We start from the raw sequence: 21766 nt of genomic DNA on the forward strand, positions 1-21766 counted from the left end.
TCATACTTTCTGGAGAAATGTCCTCTGGTCTGATGAAACAAAAATATAACTGTTTGGCCATAATGACCAACATTATGTTTGGAGGAAAAAGGGGGAGGCTTGCAAGCTGAAGTTGTGGCAAAATGGCTTAAGGACAACAAAGTCAAGGTATTGGAGTGGCAATCACAAAGCCCTGACCTCAATCCTATAGACATTTTGTGGGCAGAACTGAAAAGGTGTGTGCCATCAAGGAGGCCTACAAACTTGACTCAGTTACACCAGCTCTGTCAGGAGGAATGGGCCAAAGTTCACCCAACTTATTGTGGGAAGCTTGTGGAAGGCTACCCAAAACGTTTGACCCAAGTTAAACAATTTAAAGGCAATGCTACCAAATACTAATTGAGTGTATGTAAACTGTTGACACACTGGGAATGTGATGAAAGAAATAAAAGCTGAAATAAATAATTCTCTACTATTGTTCTGACATTTAACATTCTTAAAATAAAGAGGTGATCCTAACTGACCTAAGACAGGGAATTTTTACGAGGATTAAATGTCAGGAATTGTGAAAACTGAGTTTAAATATAGTTGGCTAAGGTGTATGTATACTTCCGACTTCATCTGTATAAATATTATTTAAGATCCTGGTTTGAATAGGTAGGGTTTCAGATGTTTTTGGAAGATGGGCAGGGACTCTGCTGTCTATGATTCAGGGGGAAGCTGGTTCCGCTATTGGGGTGCCAGGACAGAGAAATGCTTGGCCTGGGCTGAGCGGGGTGGGGTGTAGCCTGAAGGTAGGGAGGGGCAGTGCCTCTTGGATGTGAGCTTCAACTGGAAGCTAGTGGAGTGTGCGGAGGAGCGGGGTGACATGACAGAACTTGGGAAGGTTCTGCAGTTGGGCTGCTGCATTCTGGATATGTTGCAGCAGTTTGATTGCACAAGTGGGGAGCCCAGCCAACAGCGAGTTGCAGTAACTCTATGGATGTTGTAGAGCATAAACCTGCAGGAGCGGGTCAGTGCTTTGATGTTTGCAGAGACCAACAGGGTGTTGTCCAGGGTCACGCTAAGGTTCTTTGCACTCTGGAAGGGTGACACTGCGGAGTTGTCAACTGTGATGGAGAGTGTTTTTTGAGCAGGTAGGCCTTCCCCGGGAAGAAGAGCAGTTCCGTCTTGTCGAGGTTGAGCTTGAAGTGGTGGGCCGACATCCAAGTTGAGATATTTGCCAGGCTCGCAGAGATGCGTGTCGTCACCTGGGTGTCAGAAGGGGGGAAGGAGAAAAGTAGGCTGAGTGAATGAGTAGTGGATGTCGTCAACCTTTTTTCAAAGTGGTTTACAAAGTCGTCCGCAGAGAGGGAGGCGGGAGGTGGAGGATTAAGCAGGGGGGAGAAGGTGTAAAATAGTTTCCTAGGGTAAGAAAGTGGCTTTAGCAAAGGATACAGAGAAAGAGAAGGTATAGAGGAGGGAGTGAAAGGATGATAGGTCCTTCAGAAGTTTAGTTTTCCTCCCTTTTCGCTCAGCTGCCCGCAGCCCTGTTTTGTAAGCTCGCAATGAGTTACTCGGCCACGGAGTAGGAGGGGAGGGCCGAGCCGGCCGGGAGGAAAGGGGACAGTGCGAGTCATAGGAAGCGTAAAGGGAGGAGAGTAGAGTCAACGAGGCAGAATCAGGAGACAGAAGGGAGAAGGATTTAGCAGAAGGAAGAGATGATAGGATAGGAGAGGAGAGAGTAGTGGGAGAGAGAGAGCGAAGATTGTAAAGGTGCATGACCATCTGAGTAGGGGCTGAGTGATTAGGGTTGGAGGAAAGGGAGACAGAAAAGTAAACAAAGTAATGATCAGAGACCTGTAGGGGGGTTGCAGTGAGATTAGTAGGCGAGCAGCCTCAAATAAAGATGATGTAAAGAATATAGCCTGCCTTGTGAGTTGGAAGATATTGGGAAAGGGTGAGGTCAAAAGTGGCAAGGAGGGGAAAGAGAGAGTTGGAAGAAATGAATCAAAGGCAGATGTCGGGAGGTTGAAGTCGCCAAGTACGAAGAGTGGTGAGCCATCGTCAGGAAATTAGTTTATCAAGGTGTCAAGCTTATTGAGGAACTCTCCAAGGGCACCTGGTGGGCGATAGATGACAATAATGTTAAGTTTGAGGGGACAAGTTACAGTGATAGCATGGAATTCAAATGAGGAGATGGACAGGTGAGAGAGGGAGGAAAGAGAAAATCTCCATGCTGTCAAATGAGTAGACCTGTGACACCACCGCAACAACCAGATGCTCTTGGACTATGAGAGAAAACATAGTGAGTTGAAGAAAGATCAGCTGGAGTAGCAGTGTTCTCTGGGGTGATCCATGTCTCCATCAGGGCCAAAAAGTCAAGGGACTGAAGGGAAGCATAGGCTGAGGTGAACTCAGCGTTCTTGACCACAGATTGGCAGTTCCAAATGCTGTCAGAGACCCGGAATTCCACATGGGTTGTGCGCGCAGAGTACATAAATTAAAGGGTAGCAGCCAAGGGGCGGGGAGTGTTCAGTGAGAGGTGAGAACAGATATAGAAAACATACACAAATTTGACAAAGCTATAAAAGAGCAAAACTAGATCATCTCTAAATAACTAGGTAAGATACTCAAGTGAGAGAGTGGTGTGGAGCCCTTTCTCGAATAACTCCCCATAACAACTCGGCAGAACCGTCTTTGTTTCGGTGGCGGTCTAAGTTTGCAACAAAACCGCCATTGACACAACCGCCGTTTACAGCTGCCACTGAGAAACCAGGGGAGACGGAAGAACTAACAATAATTGCTAATTGCCTAGCAGAGGTGGAGAGCACACCTCTCTGTACTAATTGCGTTAAAAGATTGGGGTGCCTTGGGAGGATCAGGCGACGAGTGGCTAATCTGCCTTTGCCTACCGTCCTGCTAGCTAACGTTCAAATGCTGGCAAATAAATGGGACGAACTGAAAGCATAAAAACTGTAAAATCATGGCTGAACGACGACATTAAGAACATACAGCTGGCGGGTTATACACTCTATCGGCAGGATAGAACAGCAGCCTCTGGTAAGACACAGGGCGGGGGTCTATGCATATATGTAAACAACAGCTGATGCACAATATCTAAGGAAGTCTCGAGGCTTTGCTCGCCTGAGGAAGAGTATCCCATGATAAGCTATAGACCACACTATCTACCTATAGAGTTTTCATCTGTATTTTTCATAGCTGTCTACATGCCACCACAGACCGATGCTGGCACTAAAACCACACTGAAATGAGCTGTATACCGCCATAAGCAAACAGGAAAATGCTCATCCAGAGGCGGCGCTCCTAGTGGCGGGGGACTTTAATGCAGGGAAACTTAAATCAGTTTGACCCAATTTCTATCAGCATGTTAAATGTGCAACCAGAGTGAAAAATATTCTAGATCACCTTTACTCCACACACAGAGACATATAAAAAGCTCTCCCTCGCCCTCCATTTGGCAAATCTGACCATAATTCGATCCTGATTCCTGCTTACAAGCAAAAATTAAAGCAGGAAGCACCAGTGACTATCTATAAAAAAGTGGTCAGATGAAGCAGATGCTAAACTACAGGACTGTTTTGCTAGCACAGACTGGAATATGTTCTGGGATTCTTCCGATGGCATTGAAGAGTACATCACATCAGTCACTTATCAATAAGTGCATTGAGGATGTCATCCCCACAGTGACTGTGCGTACATACCCCAACCAGAAGCCATGGATTTACAGGCAACATTCGCACTGAGCTAAAGGGTAGAGCTGCCGCTTTCAAGGAGCGGGACTCTAACCCGGAAGCTTATAAGAAATCCTGCTACGCCCTCCGACGAACCATCAAACAGGCAAGGCGTCAATACAGGACTAAAATTGAATAGTACTACACCGGCTTGCAGGTCTTGCAAACTATTACAGACTACAAAGGGAAGCACAGCCGAGAGCTGCCCAGTGACACGAGCCTACCAGACGAGCTAAATAGCTTCTATGCTCGCTTTGAGGCATGTAACACTGAAACATGCATGAGAGCATAAGCTGTTCCGGACGACTGTGTGATCACTATCTCCGCAGGCGATGTGAGTAAGACCTATAACCTCTATGGGCTAGGGCTTGCGTCCCACCTACTCAACAGCCAGTGTAATCGAGTGGCGCGATATTCAAATACCTTAGAAATGCTATTACTTCAATTTCTCAAACATATGACTATTTTACACCATTTTAAAGACAAGACTCTCGTTAATCTAACCACACTGTCCGATTTCAAAAAGGCTTTACAACAAAAGCAAAACATTAGATTATGTCAGCAGAGTACCCAGCCAGAAATAATCAGACACCCATTTTTCAAGCTAGCATATAATGTCACATAAACCCAAACCACAGCTAAATGCAGCACTAACCTTTGATGATCTTCATCAGATGACAATCCTAGGACATTATGTTATACAATACATGCATGTTTTGTTCAATCAAGTTCATATTTATATCAAAAACCAGCTTTTTACATTAGCATGTGACGTTCAGAACTAGCATACCCACCGCAAACTTCCGGTGAATTTACTAAATTACTCACGATAAACGTTCACAAAAAACATAACAATTATTTTAAGAATTATAGATACAGAACTCCTTTATGCAATCGCTATGTTCGATTTTAAAATAGGTTTTCGGAAAAAGCGCATTTTGCAATATTCTGAGTAGATAGCTTGCCATCACGGGCTAGCTATTTTGACACCCACCAAGTTTGGCCCTCACCAAATTCAGATTTACTATAAGAAAAATGTTATTACCTTTGCTGTTCTTCGTCAGAATGCACTCCCAGGACTTCTACTTCAATAACAAATGTTGGTTTGGTTCAAAATAATCCATAGTTATGTTCAAATATCCTCTGTTTTGTTCGTGCGTTCAAGACACTATCCGAAGGGTGACGCCCGACGCGTTTCGTGACAAAACATTTCTAAATATTCCATTACCGTACTTCGAAGCATGTCAACCGCTGTTTAAAATACATTTTTATGCGATTTTTCTCGTAAAAAAGCGATAATATTCCGACCGGGAAACCCTGTTTTCGTTCAAAGACGAAAAAATAAAAACATGGTGTCGGCATGTGCATGCGCCCCAGTCTCATTGTTCTCTGATCGATCACTATCCAAATGCGCTACTGTTTTTCAGCCAGGGGCTCCAAAGGCATCATTCACCGTTCTGCCGCCTTATGGGAGCCGTAGGAAGTGTCACGTCACAGCAGAGATCCTCAGTTTTCAATAAAGAGAGTGTAGAAGGCCAAGAAATGGTCAGAGAGGGCACTTCCTGTAAGGAATCTTCTCAGGTTTTGGCCTGCCAAATGAGTTCTGTTATACTCAGACACCATTCAAACAGTTTTAGAAACTTTGGAGTGTTTTCTATCCAAAGCTAATAATCATATGCATATTCTAGTTTCTGGGCAGTAGTAATAACCAGATTAAATCGGGTACGTTTTTTATCCGGCCGTGCAAATACTTCCCCCTACCCTAGAGAGGTTAACACGGTCATCGCAACAGCCCTAGGTGAAACCACTCCCCCCCCCCCAATGCAGCCACTGATTACCAAAACAAGTCACAAATTGCCCTGCCCCTTGATCCTTGTTGATGTGTTAACAGCTATCTGCAAATTATGAGCAGCCAGCAGTTCACACACCAAGTGGGCCACTGGGAAATCGGGCAGCACTTAAAATAGATGGCCCTAGCTAGCAAAAAGACAGTACTAGACCACAACAGATGAAGACAAAAAATGTGTTATACTTTTCACTCCTGGCGATATAAGGAGCCCTCTAGCTATAGAATGAAGCAAGTTTTGTTGTGAAGCTGTTAGCAGTTGATGTTATTTTTCAATAACACAGACCCCAAAGCAAATCAGGGGGAGAAAAATATATGTATTCAAAGAGAACAAATCATAGTTGTTATGCTGGAAAGTATTTTTCCCTATCCTCAGTGTTTTCTCCACTGAACAAAGAGACCGGATGTAGTTTTTACCCAAGCCTAGACTGTGGTTGACCAATTAGAATTCATTGCAATAAAATTGGGCCAATGGCCAAATACCAAGTAGCCCGTTTCAGGCTCAATGTATAGACAATTTAGACCAATGAGAACTTGCCACATGTAGCTATGAGTCCCAGCTTGGAATCCTACACAGATCTGAAACAGATGTTGAACTGAAAAACACTAGTTCCATTGCTCTCTAGCCCTCTTGACGTCTAGTCCTCTGCGTTGTTTATTTGAAAGCTGAATATTCATGATCTAGATCTTCAACATGTGAAATTAACATATTTTGAAATGGAAAAAAATACAGACAAGCATATTTGTCTTAGAATACTCTTACAAATAGTACATTTATATGGAATCACTCTGTATGAAATAATAGGGGTTGCCATCATTTTTGAATCTCTACACCTTCCTTTGTTCTTCATACAAACACCATATTTAAGGTCCCTCAGTCAAGTCTTGAATTTCAAGCACAGATTCAAGTATAAAGACCAGGGAGCTTTTCGAAAGCCTCATAAAGAAGGGCAGTGATTGGTAGATGGGTAACAATAAGAAATCAGACATTGAATATACTGTGTCTTTAAGCATGGTCAAGTTAATAATAATGCTGTGTCAAAGATGCAGTCATCCTTCTGATCTGAGCTGCAGGACAGGACGTTGGAGACGGCTCATGGTAGAGAAATGAACATAAAATTCTCTGGCAACAGCTCTGGTGGACATTCCTGCAGTCAGCATGCCAATTCCATGCTCCCTCAAAACTTGAGACATCTGTGGCATTGTGTTGTGTGACAAAACTACATTTTAGAGTGGCCTTTTATTGTACCAGGTACAAAGTGCACCTGTGTAATGATCATGCTGTTTAATCAGCTTCTTGATATGCCACAATTGTCTGGTGGAAGGATTATCTTGGCAAAGGAGGAATGCTCACTAACAGCGATATAAACAAATTAGTACATAACATTTGAGAGAAATAAGCTTTTTGTGCATATGTAACATTTCTGGGATCTTTTATTTCAGCTCATGAAACATGGGATCAACACTTTACATGTTGCGTTTATATTTTTATTAAGTGTAGTAATCTGAGAGGAATGGAAATTGTTGTCAACGTTTAAATAGGCTAATGGTGAATGGTTGTTGAATGTCTGATATAAAACCTACTTTACCTCTGTATGAAATACCCAAGATGGCAACAGCTCCACTAATTCATTTCTCAGCCAGGTTCACCATCATCAGGCACACTGTTGTGCTGCTTTTTAGATCACATTTCTACACCATCAGTCTACACGGGACATGCTGCTGCACAAATCAATATGTGATATTTCAGGAAAAGTAAAATGCACTTCAATTTGATTTCAGCCTACAAACCCTAGTTTAATTAAACTATACCCATTCACTGAGTTACACAGAATGTAATACAAAGAGAATGTCACATAAAACCTATTCTGGCAGGATCCTGTTAAGCAACTTTGGTCTTACCCAGCAGTAGCCTACTATAGAGTAGCTACCTCTCTTCCTCAACCCTCCAAAGACTAAAGAAGCTTATAGCTGACTAATAGTACGTCAGAGTTCTCAATTCAGTTTTCAATTCAAGAAGTAAATTGAAATTCAATTAATTAATTAAAAATTACCCATTGTTTTCTGTGACGATATTTCAATTCGCTTCCTGAATTTTCAGACATGAAAATCGGACTGAGCCCAACCCTGGTGTACATGGCTGTAGTCATACGTGGACGTGGTGACGATTTGATCACAGCATCTGAAAGTAAACACAGTTTGACCTGTGCAAAGGATTACAATGCAGCCTGTATGTGCAGTTGGCGATAAATATGGCATGCAACAGTTAGTAGGCTACATATTGTACTGTGTTTCCCACTATACTGGTTATCCTCTGACCTCCATACTGAGGTGCCTATGGAATGATACAGGAAAACACTGATTGCCATTCCCTGTCCCTGGTTTCTAGATGGCCCAGTGGTTCCAGCTGCAGCAGCTAGACTCCAAGTACCTGGAGCAGGTGGACCAGCTGTATGATGATACTTTCCCTATGGAGATCCGCCAGTACCTCAGTGCCTGGATAGAGAGCCATGACTGGTGAGTGAGCCGCAGTAAGCAACAGACTGCCAAGTGGTGTGTAGTTTACACAGTCAGTATGTGTAGATGCATTTGAAGGCTGTGGTGCAACTGCTCTCATGATGTATTGTGCTTTGTTTGGCCTTTTTAATCTAGATCTAGAAAGCCTGCGCCAACTACTGTAATAAGAAAACTGAAAGTAAAAGTAACATGCTTGTAAAGGTTGTGGACTACTTGAAATGTTAGTTGTCGTTGGTGTAAGTTTGTTGACCTTTTTCACCTCACAACTTTCACCTCACAAATTATTGCAAAAAAAAGTAATTCCTTTGTGCCAATCAGCGTGCCCGCATTTGGACTCTGGCCCTGCCCACTCTAGCTCAGAGTGGTTATAGCAAATTTGGCTGCCGACCAAGTTATCAGTGTGTTTTACTAGAAGTGTTTGGCAGTGCATCCGCGATAACCACAAGTTCATTCCTAGTGTAAAAGAAGATTGTGTATGTGATTACTATGTGTGGTGGTGATAAAGATTAATACAATTCCTGGACTGAGATGCATCCGTACCATTCTTGCCGGACAGCCTGTAGCGAGTCAGAACCAAGTATATCAGCATTCAGTCACTAGCGGGTGAGGGCTCAGAAGCCAACTGCTCAGATGACTCCAGCTAGTCGTTTTTGCAATTACTGTGTTCCGTGGGCTGGTTGCTTTCATTTCAAAGGATGACAATTTTTAAGTCCTTTTGGTTGACCCCCTTCAGGGACATGGTGGCCACCAGCGTTTCTCTTGCAGCGGTCCGTTTCCATGACCTCCTGGCCCAATTGGACATTCAGTACAGCCGCTTCGCCCTGGAGAACAACTTCCTGTTGCAACACAATATACGCAAGATTAAACGCAACCTGCAGGTAAGGCCAGGGTCGAACTCTGAATTCATTTGTAAGGACTGACATAAGGGAAACACTCAGGCGCTGAGTATTGAGTATTGTTCTATTAGACTGGTGTTTTGATTCTTATGAGAAAGAATGGTACTCTGAAGATTTGTTTTAATGTCAGATCAGGGCCAATAAGGATTAAGGGCTTCAACAATGTTTCAAGCTAATGTAATGAGTCAGCCGTCCTAATCAGAGTAAGGTTAGACAATCTTAGGTTCTCTAAGCCAGTAAATAACCATTTCATTGTTTGAGTTTATGAGCAGGAAAGAACAGTGTTCCTGGAACACATCCTTGAGGAACACCAAAGTCAACTTTAAATTGTAAAATGTAAAGTTGAGAAACTTTTCCCAGGACCACTTCCAGGAATACCCCTTGCAGATGGCCATGATAATCTGTAACTGTCTGAAAGAGGAGAAGAAGATCCTGGCCTCCATCATCAAAAAAGAGGTGAGACACTGATCTTGTCTTTTGCATACTGCTTAATGGAACTCTGTGAGTATTTCTGTTGTAGTGTGTGTGTGTGTGTGTGCACATGTTCTGAATTGTGATTATGATGCATCTTCTTAGAAAAGTTGCTATTGCATGGAGAATTAATATTTCAGCACATTTCTTAGCAGCATAGATATAAAAAAGATATTGGTTAAACTGCCTTTGATATTGTATTTGTATGTTCGATTATTGCTGCAACAGACGGAGCATTTCAGTGTGACCTGAGTGTGAAACCAGACCAAATGTTTGTGAATTTTTTTTGTCAGGATAACGTGGGGTCCACACCAAACAACATGGTGTTGGATAAACAGAAGGAGCTGGACAACAACGTTAAAGACCTGAGGAACCGAGTTCAGGTGCGGTCATTTGGACAATATCATGTGTCACTGGTGATGTGGATTTATTATCATGCACCCTACCACGACACCGCCCATTGTCTTGTCATTCTACATGAGCAATAACCAGTTGAACAGCCTACGAAAGGGGTAGAAAATGTTTTTCACAAACACCATCATGAGACATGACCATTCAAATGTGTGACTTCTGCCCTCTTCAGGGTGCAGAGCATGAGATTAAGTCACTGGAGGACCTACAGGATGAACACGACTTTAAGAAGAAGACCCTGCAGAGCCGAGGTACTGTAGGAGTTAGCCTGGTCCTAGTCTCTTTCAATAGCCTGGGTCTGGGAGAAAAGACTAGATTGGTGCCATATCTGTATATGCTTTAGCCAATGTGAAGGCACTGTAAAACATATCTCACTCCTACTGTACTAAAACTAGTTTCCAGGCTGAAGCATCTGTGCTGTGAAATTCCAGATGTTTCTTATACTATCATATTGTGAATGCTTACCGCTATGTAAATGTTGATTCTGTCATTGTCAGTGGAACAAGAGGTGAATGGGATGGCACAGTTACAGGCGGTACGGAAAGAGATCCGCGAAGAGGAGATTGTCATCAGAAAGATGTTCATCAAACTCAACATAACCAGAGGGGTAGGAATGTGTGTGCGCGTGCGTTCTTGCATGAGTGTGTACACTGTATGGTTAGACTGATGTTTGTTTCTCCTGACCTATAGGTGGTGGTGAATCAGATTTCTGACATCTTGTGCTTGGCCGAGCAGATCCAGTTCAACCTGGTGACAGTGGAGGTACCTGAGTGGAAGCACAGACAGCAGATAGCTTGCATCGGTGGTCCGCCTAACGCCTGTTTGGACCAGCTACAAATCTGGTCAGCCCTGCCTCTAGTCCATGTTAGCTTTAGCCCCTAGCCCTAGGCCCAGTTCATATCCGAACCCTTATATTAAACTTTGTTCAAATACTTTCAGCAGCAATATTTTCAACCCTCATTCACTGTGTGTTTGTGTGTGTGTGTGTTTGTTTGTTTTGTCTGTATGCAGGTTCACTGCTGTGGCAGAGGGCTTACAGCAGGTGCGTCAGCAGCTGAAGAAGCTCCAGGAGCTGGAACAGAAGTACACGTACGAGAATGACCCCATCACTCAGGGCAAAAGCGCTCTGGAGGAACGCGCTCTCACCCTGTTCAAGTACCTCATTGTCAAGTGAGATCCGCTCTATGACACCTACTATGTGTCTATGTTCCTGTAGGGATCACATACACATGCTAAACATGTATTCACTCACTGAATGGTAGTTAACTTTGCCTGAGACCTGAAGACTTGAGTCAGCTCCCAGTGTTAATGTCTCGACTCTAGGCTCTGTTCCCCAACTGGCAGCCCGCAGGTGGTTTTATTTGCTCCCGCAAGTTTTCTAAGCAAAAAAAGTATTATTACTAGGTTAACAAAAAAAAAAGATTGTCATTGTTGGAAATACAGAAGACTGTAAAAATACCATGAAATCAGCTCCAACTGATTTTATTTTGTTCATCTGTTCCCAAGTATTCCCACACATAGAGAGACATGTGATCGTATACAAATGTAAGCAAGGTTTGAAATGATTATTGTCAGCGGACCAAGTACTTGGAGTTTGCTCTAAAGAGGAAAGGTAGAACAAACGAGTCAGGAGCAGGTTTTCTTAACTGAATCTTCGTCTTCACAAGAACAAGGAACACAAGGTGAGTATCTTTAAACTATAACATAAATCACGGGTGTGTGACCGCCTTCATGATCCTCCCGTGGAGAGCTCCCTTTGGGTGGTCGTCCAGATCCGTGGTGACCATTCCCAAGAGGTGGAATGTCCCATTCTTCTCCCTTCCGAAAGGTACGTCCTCTCCTCTGTAGAAACTCTCAAACACTCTTTTCTTTCTCCCCTCTCTGCCGGTTCCCTCCTCTCTCTTGTAGGGGAAAGAGAATTGCTCATTAGTACCGTCAGCTGTGCTTAATTGCCTCTGACCACCTTGACTCACATGCCGGGCTGGGCAACTGTCCACTGGAGCTGCCTGCCCCCTGGTGGTCCTTCCACATACCTCCCCCCTTAGGACCGGACCGGAGAGCCGGGCACCAGACGTGCCGTCTTGGTCACGTCGGGACAACGCGTCCGCATTCCCGTTCCTCGATCCAGCCCTGTAGATGACATGGAACGATAACGGTTGTTAAGCATGAAACCATCTGGCTATTCTGTTATTGTTTCTCTTACCGGCCATCCACATGAGGGGAGCATGGTCAGTAACGAGTAGGTAGTACCAGAGATAATCGAGGGCCCACTTAATAACTAGGGCCTCTTTCTCTGTGGTAGCATATCTCTGTTCCCGATCACTGAGCTTCATACTTATAAAAAGAATAGGCCTCTCTGCTTCACCTTCACCCTGAGCTAGGACGTCTCCGAGCCCCGTATCTGAGGCGTCTACCTGCACAATGAGCTCTTGGGAGAAGTCAGGAGCCTGCAGGACGGGATCAGAGCACAGGCTATCCTTTAGCAACTGGAAGGCATCTTCAGTCTTGTCCTTCCACGCTACATGGTTTGGCAGGTTTTTCTTAATGAGGCTTGTGAGGGGGTTGGCAATGGTTGCATACCCAGGGATGAAACGGCGATAATATCCCGTTGTCCTCAAGAAGGCTCAGACGTCCCGCTTCGTCTGGGGCCGGGGCCAGTCACGAATGGCCCTGGTCTTTTCTGCCTGTGGACGTATTTTCCGTTCCCCACGGTGTATCCCAAGTATTCCGCGTCGGACAGATCCAGGCAGCATTTTTTTGGATTGGTCGTCAGCCCTGTAGCCTCCAGGCTCACGAGCACCGACCGTAGTCGCAGGAGGTGGCTATCCCAGTCCTCGCTATGGATGACCACATCGTCTATGTACGCCGCCGCGTACTCTTGATGGGGCCGTAGAATGACATCCATGAGGCGTTGGAAAGTTGCCAAAGCCCCATGCAGTCCGAAGGGCATCCTCACATACTGAAAAGCCCTTCCAGTGTGGCAAAGGCAGTCTTTGGGCGGTCCTCCAGAGCCACCGGCACTTGCCAATATCCCTTTGTCAAATCCAGGGTGGTGATGAACTCCTCCACGGCCATCAAAGCCACACCCTCCTCTCCCCCATGGTACTTCTTCAGCAGGTTGATATGATAGAGTTGGACCTTCTTCTTCCTGTCCGGTTGCTTGATGAGGTAATTGACTGGTGAGACCCTTTCCATTACCTCGTAGGGCCCCCTCCACTGCACCAGCAAGCAGTGTTCGGCCGTGGGCACGAGTACCATCACTTTCTCTCCCACGGTGAACTCCCTGGGTGTCGCTGACTTATGGTAGGCCTGGCCTTGAGTCCGTTGCACCTTCTCGATATGCTCCTTTACTATGGGCCAGACTGCCGACAGCCGGTCCCTCATCAGTATAACATGTTCAATCGTCGACCGGAACGGGCATAGTTGGGCCTCCCATGTCTCCTTGGCTAAGTCGAGGATCCCTCGACATGGCCTGCCGTAGAGCAATTCCAAGGAGGAGAACCCAGTAAACGCCTGGGGTACTTCTCACAGGACAAACATTAAGTGGGGCAGAAGCATGTCCCAGTTTTTCCCGTCTCTGGACACCACTCTTCTCTTCCTTCTGCTTTCCTGCCCCCCTACGGTGGCCCGGCTGTTGGCGTGTGATAGAGAGACCTAATCCCCGTTGTCCGGTGCGTAACGTCATCTGCCGAAGCTCCTTATATAGGGGACAGTCTCTCCCGATCAATAATGGCACCTTCAGCTGGGGTACTTTCCCCCGCCCTGACTGTACACCTTCCTTTCGGGTTGAGAATGGACAGACTCATGGTGGGGTAATAGTGGGTGTCTCCATGGACACAGGACATGGCTACTTAGTCTGGTAGCAGTGTTGCTGTGGTCACCATCTGCTCCTCCACTAACGTAACCATACTTCCCGAGTCGAGAATGGCTACCACGTCTTGTCCTTCTATTCGAACCGGAATCTCCGGGGTTAGTCAAGGAACAGGCTTGGCAGAGTCCTTTCGGTCCTCCGTTTCCCCTTTTAACAGCTCCCATGTAGATGTACGTTTCCTTAGCCTGGGCTATGTCGTCGGCTGACAACAGGTTTGCTTGCCCCACGACCCTTTTTAAGTCCCTGGGTAATTCCCTCAAAGTCTTGTCCACTACAAGCGTCTCTATGGCATGGGCTCCAGCCACTGTTTCGTTGGACGGCCATATAGGTCCATTGATGTACCTTTACAGCTCTTTCTCGGGCGGTCAGCTGGCACCGGGACAGAATCTCGGTTTTTATTCGCCCATACTTAGCAGCTTTGCGGGGGTCCAGGTCAGAGTAGGCTTCCTGGACTATCCTGGTCAAAAGAGGAGCTAACGCACTGACCCATTCTGTGGGGGGCCACGGTGGCCATCCTTTCGAATGTCATGATGAAAGCCTCAATATCATCTTCCTTTGAAAGGCGAGGTAACATGGCATGAGCAGCCGCTCTCGGCTTTACTCTCGGTTCTTCTCGCCGGCTCAGCTGTTGTTGCATGAGTTCTATGGTTGTCTGCTGGGCCGTGATCAACTGTTGTAGTAGAGCATTATCCATCCTTCTTGAATGGTTCCTCTGAGTCTACAGGTAGATTTTTGTTTTCCTCACTTATCCTTGTGTCACTCGTCCACCTAGTGCCCGCATTCTCCACCAATGTGAGCGGACCAAGTACTTGGAGGTTGCTGTAAAGCGGAAAGGTGGGATAAACGAGTCAGGAGCAGGTTTTCTTAATTGAACAAAGTTCTCTATTGAAGTAATTTTTCCTTCTCAAACACTCCAACACAATAAATTATGATATCTCAAGGAAAACACAAATCTTCTTCTTCACAAGAACAAGGAACACAAGGTGAGTATCTTTAAACTATAACATAAATCACGGGTGTGTCACCGCCTTCACTGTCCTTCCATGGAGAGCTCCCTTCGGGTGGTCGTCCGGATCCGGGTTGACCATTCCCAAGAGGTGGAGTGTCCCCTTCTTCTCCCTTCCGAAAGGTACGTCCTCTCCTCTGTAGAAGCAAACACTCTTTTCTTTCTCCCCTCTCTGACGGTTCCTTCCTCTTTCTTGTAGGGGAAAGAGAATAGCTCGTTAGTACCGTCAGCTGTGCTTAATTGCCTTTGATCACCTTGACTCACATGCTGGGCTACTGTCCGTGGGAGCAGCCTGCCCTCTGGTGGTCCTTCCACATTATACTTTTGGTCAAATATTATATCCCTTTGGGCTTCTTGCGGTCAATTAGCAGTCTACAAATTATTTGTAATTATGTTCCGGCTCCCCGACTGTCCACTCAAGAAAGAAATCGAGCTGAAGTTGATGATCCCTGCTCTAGGCTTTAGTGGAGTGCCATAGGAGTGTCATTATCGGATGTTTGACAGAATGTTTTTGTGGCGTCTATCTTTTAGCTCTATCGTGGTGGAGAGACAGCCCTGTATGCCCACTCACCCTCAAAGACCCATGGTGCTGAAGACTGGGTTGCAGTTCACTGTCAAAATCAGGTGATTGCGCCAGCGCTACACACTCCAAACGCAATGTACAAAACTGTGTTGACTTGTAGCTAGAAGAAGCCTGCAAACCCAGAGGAGTGTTGGTTAGCCATCCATGCTGTAACTCCTCAATTAAGACCCACAGCATAACACTACACTCTTACATCCACATTAGTTCCTGATAGTCATTTGGCTTGCATTGTGATTACTTTATTGGTATCATAATACTCTTGCACCCGATAATATCTCCAGACTCCTGGTGAAGCTCCAGGAGTTCAACTACCAGCTCAAAGTCAAAGCTGTGTTTGACAAGTAAGTGAATGAGAAGTATGTACCAGAGCCATATACATACACACGTGTACACATATGGCTTTGGGAACTGCTTAATGTTATATTTAATCAGTTGTATTACATTGTTATATTTTATCAATGGCAAGAGTCAAAGCTTCAGTCACTGATGTATTGTATTTCTTTAGGGACGTCACTGAGAAGAACACAGTGAGAGGGTAGGAAATGTTTTGGTCTCTGTTATCCTCCTTAAACCTGAAGTAGCCTAGTTAGTAGTCATTACATTTCCTCTGATTTTACGTAATTTCCAGGGTCCGGAAATTCAACATCTTGGGAACCAACACTAAGGTTATGAACATGGAGGAGTCCAATGGAAGCTTGGCAGCAGAATTCAGACACCTGGTATGAACTGGCACATTCAGATGTTTTACTGTATATTGTACATATGATATACTGTACATCAGGGTTCCCCAATAGGCGTTCCCCCCCCCCCCCCCCCCCCCCCCAAGTTTTCTGAGCATTAAAGACTGCAAAAATCACCTGGAATTTAGCTCAAAGTGATTTTGTTTTAGGAAATCTGTTCCCAAGTATTCCCATGCATAAGTAGGGAGGCGTGTTTGATCATATCATAATGTAATCAAGGTTTGAAATGATTATGTTTTTGTCAAATACTATATCTGTTTGGGCTTCTTGTGATCAATTTGCAGTGTACAAGTTATTTATAATTATGTTCCGGCCCTCCCAACCAACCGCTCAAGAAAAGATCATCCTGCGGCAAAATGTAATTGGGGACCCCTGCTGTACACCAATGATGATAGCGTTATATATTCTTCATATTGTAATGACTAGGGTTGCAAAGCTACCAGTAATTTATCAAAGGTAATCTATGGTAACTTTGGTAATTTATTATTTAGTAACTTTCCAATTGTTTATTCATATATAGTATAAAATGATGTCTAATATCTGTGTCCATGAGTTTCTAGTGGATAGACCATATGGTTCAAGAGAAAATAGCCTAATTAATGAAAAAAAGCATATTTTTCATTATTTTCAATTAACTCTGCAACTTTTCCAACTATTTACTTTTTTCACAACTGCCACCAGTTTTGCGCCAAAACATTTACAACAATGACATATTGACTTACTGTCACGGGTGTCGTATGAAAGAGACCAAGGCACAGCGTGCGTATCGTTCCACATCTTTATTTCTATGTGAAACTATGCAAGACAGACAATAAACTATAAACAAAAACAACAAACCGTGACAAAGGGGTGCTACATGCATAAACTCATAACAATCTCCCACAAACACTAGTGGGGAAAAACAACAACTTAAATATGATCCCCAATTAGAGACAACGATGACCAGCTGCTTCTAATTGGGAATCATACGAAAACCCCAACCTAGAAAAAAGAACCTAGAACACAACATAGAAAATGTAAACTAAACAAAAAACCCAACATAGAAAAAAGAACCTAGAACACAACATAGAAACTTTAAACTAGACAAAAACCCGACATAGAAAAAAGAAACTAGAACCAAACATAGAAATAAATAAACTAGGCAAAACCCCCCCAGTCATGCCCTGACCTACTCTACCATAGAAAAATACGAGCTCTCTGCACACTTACATGGGCATCATGCACCACAAAGTATGCCCCCTGTCTGTAAGTTAGATAATTTTTCAAACACCTAAAACAGCTTTTTCCTGAGTCATAATCATTATGCTTAATGCTATGTAAATAAAGTTTTCAGCATATCTAAGCATACCTCTTGAGCTGTCTGTATCCTCCTGACTGGTGGTTATTTTTTTAAATTAAACAATATGCTTCTATTCATCTAGTTATTGCTTGCTTTTCTAAAGTCTACCAACCTTGCCAGCAGGCATGCCAGCTAAGATAGTAAAACAAGCTAGCTACTCGAACTTGATTGATAGCCTGAAATGGTTTCTTGGTAGCTAGCTATGAGGTTTGGAGATTGGGAACCTATCTGGGCTAGCGAAAGCCAGCTTCCTAAAATTGCTAAATGGCTAAAAATATTTATTATTACTTGTTATTTTCAAGTCTTGAGAATCGATTAAAAATGTTATTTTTAAGTTAGAAAAATATTCCTAATGTCTATTATACTGTATAGTTCTGTAATTCAGTGAAGTTATAATGCTAGTAATAGCCTATAAACACATTCCAATTCACATCATGTCATGATGTTCAGCGCTTCAAGCCAAGCTTCCGCCATGTCCACCCCTCTCTTACTCTCTCCCCACCCATGCCATTTCAGTCGCATCTCATGCCTGCACTTACCTGACCAATTAAACATGTAAACAAATATTTTACCCATTCCACAACAAGCTGCTCTATTTGAGCTAAATAAATTAATGAACTAAATGAAAAAACAATGTTGACTTCACAGGAAGAGTAAAGGATCGAAAAGGAACTATATGAACCGTTACTTTAGAACAAAAAGAAATATGGCTTCTGCTCTGAACGGTCATTGGAAAATAATATAAGTTCCAACCCATGGTTTTCTGTAATATACTGTCCCTTTGTAACCCTAGTAATGACCTTAGCTTTCATAAGAGCATTACGAAAGTGGTTTGATGTTAGCATTCTTGCCTTGGGTCAGGCGACCAGGGTTCAAGTCTCCTGCCGATTGCTGTAACAGTATATCGTGTGTGCTGTTCAGAATCATGTTTTTACGTTTTGTTGATGTTGTTCTTCTTCTTTTGGTTACTTTACATTATTTACAACTATTTTCTTCCCCAGCAACTAAAAGAACAGAAAGTTACAGGCAACAGATCAAATGAGGTAAGCAAAGCACATCAGGTGTGAGGATGATTGTGATGTATAAAACTATTACTATGCAATGTCATAGTAATACATATATATATTTTTTTATTGATGTACGTCTGTGTGTCAACTCAGGGTCCTCTCATAGTGACGGAGGAGCTCCACTCTATTAGCTTTGAGACTCAACTCTGTCAGCCAGGACTCCAGGTCGAACTAGAGGTCAGAACAACAGTAACCAATCTGTACACTATTGTCATGGCAGAAATATTTGTTAGTAATACGCACCAAGGAGCCTGACTGTCTGTACTGATGTTCCTATCTGACTTCGTGTGTGTGTGTGTGTGTGTGTGTGTGTGTGTGTGTGTGTGTGTGTGTGTGTGTGTGTGTGTGTGTGTGTGTGTGTGTGTGTGTGTGTGTGTGCGTGTGTATCCAGACAATGTCCCTGCCCATTGTGGTCATCTCCAACATTAGCCAGCTGCCCAGCGCCTGGGCCTCTGTCATGTGGTACAACATGCTGACCAGTGAGTTCAAGGTACAACCCCTCTCACCTACCCTTCTCATTCAAGACTAAATCCTCATAGCTACAGTATCTATCATCTATCTATCTATCTATCTATCATCTACTTACTGAGATTTTACCCTCTGAGAACTACAGTAACTTTTGTTCTCTTAACTGCCTCCTTACTTATGTCATGTGATCCAGACTGGACAGGTTTAATATAGGGGCTCGAACTCCTGGTCCTGAAGAGCCAGCTGGCGTGCAGGCTTTTGTTCCACCCCAGCACTAACACTCCTCTTCCAAACTATCAGCTTATCATCTCCATCCCTCTCTCTCTCTCCTCCTCCTCAGAATCTGTCATTCTTCCTGAGCCCTCCTCAGGCCACCTGGAGCCAGTTGTCAAACGTGCTGAGCTGGCAGTTCTCCTCCATAACCAAGCGAGGCCTCAACGACGAGCAGCTGAGCATGCTGGGAGACAAGCTTCTGGGTGAGTCTTATTGTGACTTGGCGTGGTTTTGTGAAACGACACAGCCACAGCAAACCCATCTGTGATATTAAGGTGCGCTAGTTGGTTATAAAAGGTGGGTCATACATACAGTGTGTGAGGTAGCTATTAGTTTTTCTCTACACACATATCTGGCAAGGGAGTCAAGTTGACCAACTCATTTGGCCAACTAATCCCAGATAAAGGCTAACAATGCAAATGTTGCTTAAGGTCATTCCATTAAAGTGAACCAATAATAATATGAAACTCCTGTGACAGGTCGAGAAGCAGCGGGAAACCCTAATGGGCTCATCCCCTGGACCAAGTTCTGCAAGGTGAGCATCTCACTGGAAGTTTAGTGTTTTAGCCAACCCGTGTGTGTTTACTATGGGTTGTGTATTGAGTGTGTCTTTACCTGAGCAGAATGTGAATGAGAAGAGCTTTCCCTTCTGGCTGTGGATTGAGGGAATACTGGACCTGATCAAGAGACACCTGCTGTGTCTGTGGAATGATGGGTAAAACATCTCTCCAACTCACATTACTTCAGTATGCCTTTCTGAAGACTAGGTTTACATTACTTTTTTGAAAAGTGACTTTATTGTGCTATAATCCACTACATCTCTATGGTCTATAGGTGTATCATGGGCTTTGTTAGTAAGGAGAGAGAGAAGGCCCTGCTGAAGGACAAGGAGCCTGGAACCTTCCTGCTGCGCTTCAGCGAGAGCAGCCGAGAGGGAGCCATTACCTTCACCTGGGTGGAGGGCTCCAATAACGGTGTGTGTGTTTTTTTGTGTGCATGTGTGTTTGTAGCTTTGTAGCTGTAGATGAAGGGGAGGAGATGGGTTAAAGAAGGATTTTTAAGCCTTGAGAGAATTGGGACGTGGATTGTGTATGTGTGCCATTCAGAGGGTGAATGGGCAAGACAACATATTTAAGTGCCTTTGAATGGGGTATAGTAGTAGGTGCCAGGTGCATCGGTTTGAGTCAAGAACTGCAACACTGCTGGGATTTTCACGCTCAACAGTTTCCCGTGTGTATCAAGAATGGTCCACCACCCAAAGGATATCCAGCCAACTTGACACAACTGTGGGAAGCATTGGAGTCAACATCGGCCAGCGTCCTTGTGGAACACTTTCGACACCTTGTAAAGTCCATGCCTCAACGAATTGAGGCTGTTCTGGGGGCAAAAGTGTGGGGAGAGGGTGCAACTCAATATGAGGAAGGTGTTCCTAATGTGTGGTATATATACTCAGTGTACATACCAATGGACAGACAAAAATATATATATTTTAATTGTTTTTACACATTATGAGTATGTGTCTCTACATCTGTCTCAGGTATATGTGTTTCTGTTTGTATTATTTTACCAGGTAAGCTGACTGAGAACACATTCTCATATCACATTGTGTGTGTGTGTGTGCATTTATGTACAGTTGAAGTCGGAAGTTTACATACACTTAGGTTGGAGTCATTAAAACCCGTTTTTCAACCACTCCACAAATTTTTTGTTTTAACAAACTATACTTTTGTGCATGACACAAGTAATTTTTCCAACAATTGTTTACAGACAGATTGTTTCACTTTTAATTCACTGTATCACAATTCCAGTGGGTCAGAAGTTTACATACACTAAATTGACTGTGCCTTTAAACAGCTTAGAAAATTCCAGAAAATGTCATGGCTTTAGATGCTTCTGATAGGCTAATTGACATAATTTGAGTCAATTGGAGGTGTACCTGTGGATGTATTTCAAGGCCTACCTTCAAACTCAGTGCCTCTTTGCTTGACATCATGGGAAAATCAAAAGAAATCAGCCAAAAAGTCTGGTTCATCCTTGGGAGCAATTTCCAAACGCCTGAAGGTACCACGTTCATCTGCACAACCAATAGTACGCAAGTATAAACACCATGGGACCACGCAGCCGTCATGCCGCTCAGGAAGGAGACGCGTTCTGTCTCCTAGATATGAACATACTTTGGTGCGAAAAGTGCAAATCTATCACAGAACAACAGCAAAAGACCTTGTGACGATGCTGGAGGAAACAGGTACAAAGTATCTATATCCATAGTAAAACAAGTCCTATATCGACATAACCTGAAAGGCCGCTCAGCAAGGAAGAAGCCACTGCTCCAAAACCGCCATTAAAAAAGCCAGACTACGGTTTGCAATAGCACATGGGGACAAAGATTGTACTTTTTTTCCCCCTCTGGTCTGATGAAACAAAAATAGAACTGTTTGGCCATAATGACGATTGTTATGTTTGGAGGAAAAAGGGGGAGGCTTGCAAGCCGAAGGACACCATCCCAACCGTGAAGCATGGGGGTGGCAGCATCATGTTGTGGGGGTGCTTTGCTGCAGGAGGGAC

At 44.0% G+C, this 21766-nt stretch overlaps 1 protein-coding gene across 1 annotated transcript in view; it reads left to right on the forward strand.

Annotated features, from left to right (window-relative positions):
* LOC115156118 (signal transducer and activator of transcription 1-alpha/beta-like) overlaps window positions 1-21766 on the forward strand; it is a 29444-nt gene that overhangs the window by 6277 nt on the left and 1401 nt on the right. The window contains exons 2-20 of the mRNA XM_029703435.1: window positions 7949-8076; window positions 8810-8954; window positions 9333-9428; window positions 9737-9826; window positions 10027-10105; window positions 10352-10461; window positions 10545-10696; window positions 10866-11024; window positions 15263-15355; window positions 15596-15655; window positions 15820-15849; window positions 15943-16033; window positions 18395-18436; window positions 18554-18637; window positions 18852-18950; window positions 19269-19404; window positions 19681-19736; window positions 19825-19916; window positions 20036-20175. Of these exons, the coding sequence (XP_029559295.1) occupies window positions 7949-8076; window positions 8810-8954; window positions 9333-9428; window positions 9737-9826; window positions 10027-10105; window positions 10352-10461; window positions 10545-10696; window positions 10866-11024; window positions 15263-15355; window positions 15596-15655; window positions 15820-15849; window positions 15943-16033; window positions 18395-18436; window positions 18554-18637; window positions 18852-18950; window positions 19269-19404; window positions 19681-19736; window positions 19825-19916; window positions 20036-20175 (1882 nt within the window). The remainder of the gene's footprint in view (window positions 1-7948; window positions 8077-8809; window positions 8955-9332; window positions 9429-9736; window positions 9827-10026; window positions 10106-10351; window positions 10462-10544; window positions 10697-10865; window positions 11025-15262; window positions 15356-15595; window positions 15656-15819; window positions 15850-15942; window positions 16034-18394; window positions 18437-18553; window positions 18638-18851; window positions 18951-19268; window positions 19405-19680; window positions 19737-19824; window positions 19917-20035; window positions 20176-21766) is intronic.

The sequence above is a fragment of the Salmo trutta genome, chromosome 20, assembly GCF_901001165.1.
Source record: "Salmo trutta chromosome 20, fSalTru1.1, whole genome shotgun sequence".
In the NCBI taxonomy this organism is placed as follows: Eukaryota; Metazoa; Chordata; class Actinopteri; order Salmoniformes; family Salmonidae; genus Salmo; species Salmo trutta.